The sequence below is a fragment of the Clupea harengus genome, chromosome 15 (assembly GCF_900700415.2).
Source record: "Clupea harengus chromosome 15, Ch_v2.0.2, whole genome shotgun sequence".
Lineage (NCBI taxonomy): Eukaryota > Metazoa > Chordata > Actinopteri > Clupeiformes > Clupeidae > Clupea > Clupea harengus.
Genome location: NC_045166.1, coordinates 12,546,792 through 12,557,488, shown reverse-complemented (window position 1 = coordinate 12,557,488; position 10,697 = coordinate 12,546,792). Strand labels below are relative to the sequence as shown.

The following is a 10,697-nucleotide window of genomic DNA, read 5'->3' as shown; positions in this document are numbered from 1 at the left end:
TTCTGTCGCCACGCACTGCCTGGAGACAAGGCCTCTGATTGGTGGAGGTGGTCTACCGTTAAGTCAGGTGGATGATGTGTAAATGGCCACCAGCTGTGAAGGAACTCTGGTCAGCTGTCAGACATCAGACAGTGCCACCATTAGGACGTCCAGACAGGACCGTGGCGCTCCAGTCTGGCGGTTATCACAACAACAAAACCAGGACAGGTCCTGAACAGGACAAGGGACGTGCCAGGGTAGGGATCTGATTGGCAGCGGGGTGTGGTTGTGATTGGGTGGTGAGCGGGGGTAGGGTTGGGTCTTCATTGGCTGTTGCCAGGTGTTTGTGCTCCAGGATGCATTGGAGGCCTATTAAGAGGCCAGGCGGGTCATCAGAACTGATTTATTAATTATTCAGGGGAGGGGGTTAGAGACAGCAGAGGGCAGACATACCAGATGACCCTTACGACTGTTCAGGGATTCAAAGTCTTGGCAACAAACAGATGCTTCTGTCTCTTTGTCTTTTCAGCAGTCTGGCAGAACCATTTTTGCTTCCTTTTTATGCGAGGGTCATAACGACATATCTTGAATCACACCATGTGGTTTCCTGTTCTGTCAAACTCCCCTGTTGGTTTTCTCAGAAACGACTGAGTTTCCCACCGTGGCTAGGAGTTATCAGCACAAGCTCAGTATGCTGTTCAGCTAGGCTCTGTTTGTTGTGCATTTGCAGATACATTTGTCTTCAACACATGTGAACTGGGAAGTATTCAACTGAAGAGAGCTCAGGCAAGCTCCTGCAGTTTAGTTTGAACAACAAAACATAGGCTGGACAATCACTTGATGGGAATTTAAAAAAAACTACACAAACTGAAATTTCAACAGTTATTTTTCCAAAATTATTCCAAATGTAACCCAAAATCATAACTATGAATTTCCACGGTGTATTGTTAATATGTGTTAAAAAAGAATGTTATACTCTTTCCACTTGTATCTGGTTAGTGTGTCTTAAAAATGTGAAAACAAGCTTTTTTTCTCTCTTTTTTTCACCCCTCGCTGCAGAAAGGTTTTTGTGAGCCACAGTGTTTATCCATGAGGGATGTTCTGAGGTCGTCTTGGAGGAATCAGTTTGATGGGCCGAAAAAGGCTGCGCTAGCTGGCTTCTCAGATGCCTGAGCAGAATAATTTTATTTAATAAGCCGTCAGAGCCCTGCTCTCTGTGTGGCCAGAGCAGACAGAAATAGAAAACAAGCACCGTAAAAACGAACACACTTAAATGCACACAGAAGCACACATGCATAACTGACCAAGTACACAGATAACACTTACACACACACACACACACACACAAACACACAAACACACACACATACACAATTCACATGCTCGCACGCTCTCTCTCACACACACACACACACACACACATACACGCATTCACACACACACACACACACACACACACACAGATATATACACACAATTCACATGCTTGAACGCTCACAAACACACACATACACACACACACACACAATGCACAACATATTGTACTTAAGTTTATCAAATTTAAATTTGAATTATAATTAAGGAAATAACTTGCAGCAAGTCTCCATGGGTGACATGAGCAGCCTCTTTTCTTTTTTTTATCACGAGAGATAACATATGATTTATTCACAGCAGGAGGTTTTCCAAATCTCTTCTGAATTAAGTATGTCATTACTTGGGGAAAAACACTCATTTCTTATGCATGACAGGACAGTCATAGAGGATCAGTGACTGACAGGTGAAGGGAATAGTCTGCCCTTCAAGTACACACCACGCATGATTTTTTTCACTGAAGAAACTGGGAATGATTCACAGAGGCAGTAACTTGGGCTCCTCCAATTTTAATAATTCCCTTGAATAAAAACATGCTTCACAGCAGTTGTAGTAAAGTAAGTTTTGAATTAGATTTATGCCACCAACACACAGTAAAATATTCCACATTGCATTGGACTGTAGATCAACTCACCCAAAGCAAAGGCTATCTGACAGTCAAAAGTATTATCCATAGCAACTAAAATCTGGACCTCCAATAACTATTTGCCCAGTCTCATACAATGTTGGGACCAACGCTAGCAATTGTTTGAGCTTCATATAATATCATGAAAGACATATAATCATCATATAATCATTTAATATTATGCCAGAATTAGGAATAATTATATATTTTTCCATCAGCGGTCAATGTCACTTCACTCATGTATATGCCTGTGTGTACCAGTGGGAACAAAGAAAGGCAAAGAAAAATTAAATGGGAGTCTGAAAATCAATATTCATAGAGAAATGAACCGAATGATTGCTAATTAGTGCAAATAGGCTCCACAACATGAGCCCAGCACTGACAGACTATGCTTCAATTCAGCGGGATGGTGCATCCCCAGAAAGACGGAAATGAAGTGCCTCCAGTAGCTCTCAGTCTTAGCCTCCTGAAGTTTCATTCACCTGTCAAATGTCATAGATTTCCCTGATGTCAACCAGCCTTAGAAATTACGAAGGAAAATATCAGCAAGTGAAATGTGCCTCACCACCAGTTCCATGACAGCAACTATTCAATAAAAATAAAACAAAATCGAAATGGTTTCTATGATATCTGGCTGTCTGGCTGTATGCCCACACATTGTTGTATTCTTGCCTGTAGGGGTGGTGTCTTGTCTAGTCGCAATCTGTCTAGTAAAATGAATCTGCTCATTCTGTAGGGGTTGTGGTCTTTCTCTCTTTCCTTCTCCTTGTTTGCCTGTCTATCACTTCTCCACCTGCACAATGCAAAGTGTGTAAACATGAGGAGGTAGTAGATGATGGAGAGGAATGTTCATCTACTCATTTAAATGTGTCATTCCACAACAAATTACCAATATGCTATATATATATATATATATATATATCAGTGCAAAACACTACAGCGGGGGTTGAAGGTACTCTTCAGGATGTTCAGAAAGGATGTGGGTGTATTACTTCCTTCCTTGCTTAACTGTTCTTTAAGGTTGTAATCCCCGTTGACTCTTTATGAAAGTTGACGTGGTTGAAAGTTGACGTCTTCAGTTGACGTGGTTCATAAAATGCTTCTCAGCAGTGCAGCATTTCCATGTGGTCACTGACTAACCTCTCACTGCCCTCACAACTCACTCTCCACATGGGCTGACCGGCAGGGTAACCCCCCCCCCCCCACACACACACACACACACACTACTGTGCACTCCTGCTCACCCTTAGCCACAGGGGATTAACTGTGAAGTTCACCAGACTCACTCTACTGTTGCCGGGAGTTACTCATTCTCTGCCTGCTTCTTCAGTGCTGAGACCTGGAGCTATTTGTTCTCTCTACCACGCTTGATTGGTTTTAATGATGCCCCACAACAAGAAGGTCACAAAGTCATGCGTACGTATTAGTGAATGTGTAGGCGTTCAAGAATACTTGGAGTTATTTTTTTTCTGTTTCACTACATTTCATCTGACAAACTACATCAACATGATGCACGATTTTCCAAAGATGCTGTCAATCCAGCCAGATAAGGGTGAACCATTTTCAGCACATCACAACAGCAAAACATTCATGTGTTGTCTTAGTCAGCACGCTACTGATGGTGTGTTCGCTTGATTAAAGGTGTAGTCCACAGTTCTAATCAGAAACTGCACTTTTTGTCAAATTCAGCGGATTGCTCCTTATGGTCATCTAGCGGTCTGTTCAGTGTGTGTATCTAAAAAAAAACTCACACACAGTCCTGCCTCTGTAAAGGGGAAACAAAAACAGTGGCTCAGACTCACACAGTCTCACACACACACACACACACACACACACAGACACACACAAACATGAAAAAATGTCTGTTGAGCTCAAATATCAAACACCTTTCGCCAGAATCACGGACTAGATCTTTAAGAGACAAATTGTCTGATGACACATCAACACATTTTTCATCACTCACTGCTCAACCTATATTCACAGTACCTTCATTAGACAATACAATACATCTACTTAAGTGATATTGCACAGGGGTGTACTTACTTCTGGTGTATACTGTGCATGCTATAATCCAGTTTATTAACTATAGGCTACACTGTGTGTGTCTATGTATGTGTGTGTGTTCGTGGACGTTCCCATGTAAGCACATGGAGCTTGTGTGTTGTGTGCGCGCGCATGTTTATTTATTTGTTTGTTTGTAATCATATCTTTATTACTTTTCTCTCCAATTCGATTTTTCAAAATTAAATGGTTTATTTTTCATGTACTACAGCTACAGTTAATATTGAAGTGCATTTTAAACTATGCTGGTGATTGGTGATTGGCTGGAATAGTGTATGGTTCCAATGTTGGTGATTGGCTGGAATAGTGTATGGTTCCAATGTTGGTGATTGGCTGGAATAGTGTATGGTTCCAATGTTGGTGACTGGCTGGAATAGTGTATGGTTCCAATGTTGGTGATTGGCTGGAATAGTGTATGGTTCCAATGTTGGTGACTGGCTGGAATAGTGTATGGTTCCAATGTTGGTGATTGGCTGGAATAGTGTATGGTTCCAATGTTGGTGACTGGCTGGAATAGTGTATGGTTCCAATGTTGGTGATTGGCTGGAATAGTGTATGGTTCCAATGTTTGTGATTGGCTGGAATAGTGTATGGGTCCAATGTTGGTGATTGGCTGGAATAGTGTATGGTTCGGAGTAGTCATTCCACGCCAAACGTACCAATTTAAGGACATTTCCCCACTCGACCGTCTCAGATTTGGCTGAAAAATGTCAAGGTTGTTCATACACTTCTTAATAGGCCCAAATATTAGCTCTCTACTCCCAATAGTTTTGTCACAAAAAGATGTTTTAGGGGGGAGGGGGTGCCAGTACTTAAGACACTTTTTTAGCAGCGTTTTCTGAAGAGCCATTTTCAAATTGCTATTACTGTGTATGAACAACCTTGAATTTTTTCAGCCAAATCTGAGACGGTCGAGTGGGAGCCATTGTCCCACTTGACGTGGAATGACTCAGTATGGCATTCAGTTTGATTCCCATTTACAGAGCCAGGACTGTGCAGGAACACCAGAGTTTTTTTGAGTACACACACAGCTACATGAATGTGAGGAGAATTTCGCTGAATTCGATGAAAAGTGTAAGGGATTATAATCAAGGACCGTACCTTTAAGTGAATTGGCTCCCTTGGCAGAAGTAAAGATCTGGGCTGTGTCGGATGTTCAGTTGCAGATGTCAGAAGCAAGCCCTTTCCCCTACAGACTAATGACTGCATTGACACATGCATTTCAGAAGTATGATTCAGGAAGTACATCAGATGGAACAGGAACAGTGTGACGTACCAAAACTCAACACAGTGTAACGTACGAAAGCTAAATAAAGGCCTGGTGTTTTACCCAGTGGTTGATACCCAGTAATACACGTAGGGACACATACAAGATCAAAATATGTACACTGAACACAAATATAAACGTGTCAAGTTTTGGTCCTTGGTTTCATAAACTGAAATCAAAGATTATATTATTTGTCAATGCTCACAAAAAGCAAATTCACCCAAATTCTGTGCACAAATTCATATTAATAGTCATGCGTCATTATTAGCTTGGTGTTATGTATTATTAAATGATTTAGTATATGAACAGTAACTATGTCAAAATGTGAAGGAGCAATAGTAGCTATCCAAGTGGTATCTTTATGGGAATTTTACAAAGTGATATTATTTAACACAGTAACTTTATTATGAAAAAACATATTTAACTTTGATTGCTGGTGCAGTTCCTTTTTCGCTTATAAAACCTACCTGCTGCCAGATAAATTGCTAACAAGTGTGGCATCAAAAGCATGCATCTGAAAAACTAAGCTGTTTCTTCTTTTTAAAGGCTATTACACACTATTACACATTATTACAAACTATTATAACACACAATACAACATACAATTCAACATGAACACGATAATATACAAACATATAAACCTATTATAAAATGTCAAAGTATCAAAGTATCAGTTATAATATTCAGTATGTTCATACATTAACGGTCATTTCATTTGTATGCCAGGAATTGTCCATTAATGCATATGGCATCTGCTCGTGGTCCATTATTTAAGCTACATATATATTCATTAATCCCCTTGCCAGTTAAAATCATGGCACATGGAGAACAAATGGTGCTGATCATGATGATGTTTCTCAATAGGCAACTTTCTGAACAATTGCTATGCATTTCCTTCATCGGGTGAACAAAGAACTTGATAGGAACAGACATGATAGAAAAAGCGTGTCTGGTTTGGGGCAATAAAAGCCTATTCACAGCACAAGTAGCCTCTCAGCAAGAACCCCCTAAAAGCCACTCAACGCAATAACTGTTAACTAGACATTGTGTAGATGAGGAGGGGGACAGCGTTGGGTCCAAACATAGAAAACGGGCATTTGGCTTGAGGCAGTTCACATCCTCTGGGGGCAGGTTTCAACCAGCAGAGAGATCAGTAGAGTTCAGTCGCCTTGTTTTTTGGTCATTCAAGCCTAAACAGCCAACTATACAGTAGGAGTGCTTTCCACAGCACCAAAGCCTTGATCCAGCAAGGCCGTTATATCTGTCAGCACACCTCCTTCTTGTCGGTCTGTAGTGCAGTTTGGCTGAACATCTGCTCCACGCCAAGCGGCGGTGTGCAGGGCTTGTCGGTATCGTGTGCAGCGATGATGGCTCCGTCCGAGGAGTTGTTCATCTTGTGCTGGCTGCTGTTCGAGGAGCGCTGGCGGATCACAGTTCGATCGCGCAGGCTGTTGAGGCCACGGGCGATCTCCCGCCGGATGTTGTCGCTGGACAGCACGTAGAGGATGGGATTGACGGCGCTGTTGACGGTGGACAAGCCCAGCGAGATGGTGTAGGGAGTGTAAACGCAGTTTTCGAAGTGGCACGGCTCCTGGGTGAAGTGGTAGGTGATGGCCCGCATGAGAAGGATGACATGGTACGGCCCAAAGCACACCAGGAATAGCAGCACCACCGCCACCGCCAGGTAGCGCACTTTCTCCTTCTGGGAGTGCCGTAGGCCCGTGCTGGCCTGCACGTTGACCAAGATGGCGCGGTTGGTGCTGGCAAGCACAGCCAGCGGTGCTGCGAAGCCCACGAAGAAGCGAGCATAGTTGAAGCCCGTCACGCTCGCCGTGCTCTGGCCCGGCTCGAAGCAGTGCCGCGCGCCGCGGCCCGCCTCGCCCTCGGGCATGGTGAAGACGGGCATGTGGCCGAGCGCCACGACCAGCCACACGGCGGTGCAGATGGCTGCGGCGAGGCGCTGGCGGCGCAGGCCGCGCGACTCCACGGCGTACACCACGGCCACGTAGCGGTCGACCGAAATGCAGCAGAGCAGGAAGATGCTGATGTACATGTTGTTGAAGAAGATGTAGCCCGTCACCTTGCAGGCCAAGGAGCCGAGGGGCCACTGGTGGCCACTGTTGACGTAGACGACCCACAGCGGCAGCGTGAGCAAGTAGGTGAGGTCGCACAGCGACAGGCTCAGCAGGTATATGCCCAGCACATTCTTGCGCCGCACCTGCAGGAAGGTGAGGTAGACGGTGGCCAGGTTGGCCGGCAGACCCACCACGAGGACAGTGCTGTAGAGCAGCACCAGAGGGATGCGGTCCTGGGAGTACGGCGCCTCGCAGGGCGACGCGGTGCTGTTGTTGAGGCCGGTGGTGACGGCCTGGGTCACGGTGGGCACATGCATGATCTCTGTGGTCCGGGAGAAGGGAGAGAGACAAAGGTTAAAACAAGAACTAGATATACAGAGGTAACTTCAAAGTCATGTGATAACTGGTAGAGTTAAGTGCCAAAAAACACCAGGGGCATCAGTTCAATACCCACACAGGAGCAGACATTCTGATGAGAACATACATTCTGCTCTGTAACATATGATAAAGGTGTCAAGTAAATGTCATGGTCTTACTACATTCATGTGATGGCTATACAGTGTGGCTTTCTCGGCTTTAATGACGGTAAACCGTTCAATGACCATAACAGTCTAAACTCAAATGGCTGTCATTTCTAAACCATTATATAAATACCACATAAAGACCACACTTCCTCTATAGCCTCAGTGTGCACATGGTAGTTTGTGTGATTTTCCGAGTGAACCATATAATCGGCCACTCTTCAAACTCTAGCAAGGGTTCTCTGGTTTCCTGACAATACTTCACTCTACTACAGAACAGCACAGGAACAGAAAATGTGTCACTGGATTTTTTTATTTATTTTTGTAATGATACTTCTCTCTAGATATTAACACTCGGTAATTCCAAAATGGGCTATGGTTAACACCATGTAGGGAGAGTCCCTTTAGTAGTCGCAAAAAAAACAAAAACAACACTCATCCGCGCCCTCGTCCTAAGCTCAACTAAACAGCTGCTGAAATATTCAAGACCCATCTCCAAAGAGTCGGGGCAAGTCAAGGAGCAAGTAGAAGAGGAAGAACAAGCCCACCCTTTAGCAAACTGAGCATACACTTGCATAATGACGTGTCCCCCAGAACAGGGGGGGGAAACATGACCCCTGAAGCAGAAGAAGAAATGAGGAACAAGATATCAAGAAATGAGGAACCTAGCTACCAGTCAGTGTGCACTTGAGACAATATATCTGGGAGGTTCTGGCCAAATGGGATGCAACTGCAGCTTAATCTCCAATGTCGTGTCACACAAGGCGTAGAACATGTGTGAAAAGAGAACCGAGCCAAACCATATGAAGCACTGGATGAATTCTGAAATGTTACAGGCGCACACACAAGGAGTCCAGACCACTCATGCTTAATGGGGTGCCATTGTCTTCATTGTCTGATGTGTCCTCTTTCGGGACACACACGCACACTGGCTGCGATAATTGAGACAAGATGACTCTTTCGGATCAAATAAAAACCCTTTCACAACTTGTCGCCTCTCATTTGGGTCAGTGACGATACCCGCTCAAGACCCATTTTCACACCACTGCTCTTGCCGCTCCAGGCAATTCTAAAACCCAAGGGCTTCTCCATAAGCGCTTTCTCTCGTATTAGTTCATACGAGCAAACTGTGTTAAGAGGTATAACTGGGTCGTATCCATTAACCTAACTGTCTTGATTATAGGGCTACACCTCTTCACATACATGTGATTCAAATAAACAATACACGACTATAACTTGAACAACAATTCATTTTAAAGACAGTTGGTACTGTCGACCATTTAGCCTATATTTCTTCGAGTCATTTACGATTTTGTCCATGATAATTATTTTAACGCACACTGTCACGAAGAGTCATCATTAAAAATGTAAATCCTCTTTATTTACACTGATTTATAGATGATCGCACAGACCCACCCACCTCCAGGATGGGGGGTAGTAGGCTACAGTTGCTAGTTTGCTGTATAAGTCTGAATTATTAATTACTGTCCCAATATTTCAGAGGAAACGTGTTTCCAAAACAATGCTACCGACCTGCCATACCAGACGGTCACATTTTTAAAACTTCTTTTTTTCAGCGTCTGCAGCCCTCTGTGAAGACGTTTTGGGGTAGCCTAAGCTTCTATTGAACGTTTTAAGAAAAAAAAGTGGCACCACAAAAGCGCCGTTAACATCAACACGCAAAAACGTTACTACTAAGCAAAACAAAACAGCTAAACATCTTGTCCAACCCATGTTTTATTCAGTAACGTTGATAAAAGATGCTGATTAACAACAAAAAATGCTCAAATCCAACTAACATTACACTTAACACCACCTGGGCAAATGATATCCTTTATTAGCATACACAGGTATTGGTGGGTACAGAATCATTTTCGAAGTGTAAAGAATGTAGGCTACTCACCAAAAAATATTAAACAAAAACTAGTCCGTTTCCTTCTGCGATGTCCGTTCAGTCAGGTTGTCGTGAGATTCCATGCTTCCTCCACGCGTTACGAGGCGAGTGGTCATTTTTATAAAACTAAGATATGACTTGAACCGCTGTCACGTGATCATGGATAGAGACGCGTCCCAATCGTACATGAATGAACAGCAAGTGCACACACACGCCCATTATTTCGTGTACGCCAGTGATTCTGTGAATAATTCAGATTCACGATGTATCGTAGTATCTTCCAGTGCCATATAGACCATCATGGGTGAACACAGTTGTTTTAAATGCTTAAGAATATACCAGAACTTAATCATTACACAGTGCTGCTTTTTTTCCATGGAATATTGATTGTGAACCATCCCTTGCTTTTTAAGGCAATATTGAGTACATTTTCACATGGATTCAGGTAAAATAAGACAAAGCCAAGATAAGGGCAAAATGAATGGGGTATGTTTTTCATTTATGCTTCTATTTATACAAGGATGGAGGACTATGAGGCCAGGGGAAATTAAGGTGAACATAAGGTGAACACAAGCACCTTGAGACAATTGTATTGTTTTGGCGCTATATAAATACATTTTATTTAATTGAATAAGTAGAGGCATACTACAGTTTTCAACAATATGCATTCCCAAGTAATCCCAGCTATGGAAGAAAGCCATAGACTTTAATTGTAATACAGACTGCTTTCAGGTCTCCCGACAAAAGACACAAAGGGTTCACTGCTTCCTATCTGCCCTGGTGTGTGAAGTGTTATTTGAATATTTCAGTTGGCTATACGACATCATTACTCCACCAATCACCTCTCTGGTAATGATTAGCCAGTTTTGATAAAACCCAGAAGAGCCAGATAGCCAAGACCAAC

General features: G+C 43.2%; 1 protein-coding gene across 1 annotated transcript; it reads right to left on the bottom strand.

Annotated features, from left to right (window-relative positions):
* Nucleotides 1–5,684: 5,684 nt before the first annotated feature.
* On the bottom strand, nt 5,685–10,612 carry gpr132b (G protein-coupled receptor 132b). The gene is made up of 2 exons (XM_042709947.1): nt 9,803–10,612; nt 5,685–7,700 (listed from the first exon to the last, which is right to left on the bottom strand). Exon 2 carries the CDS (start codon nt 7,693–7,695, stop codon nt 6,568–6,570), a length of 1,128 nt encoding a protein of 375 aa, XP_042565881.1. The 5' UTR covers nt 7,696–7,700; nt 9,803–10,612; the 3' UTR covers nt 5,685–6,567.
* Nucleotides 10,613–10,697: the final 85 nt, after the last annotated feature.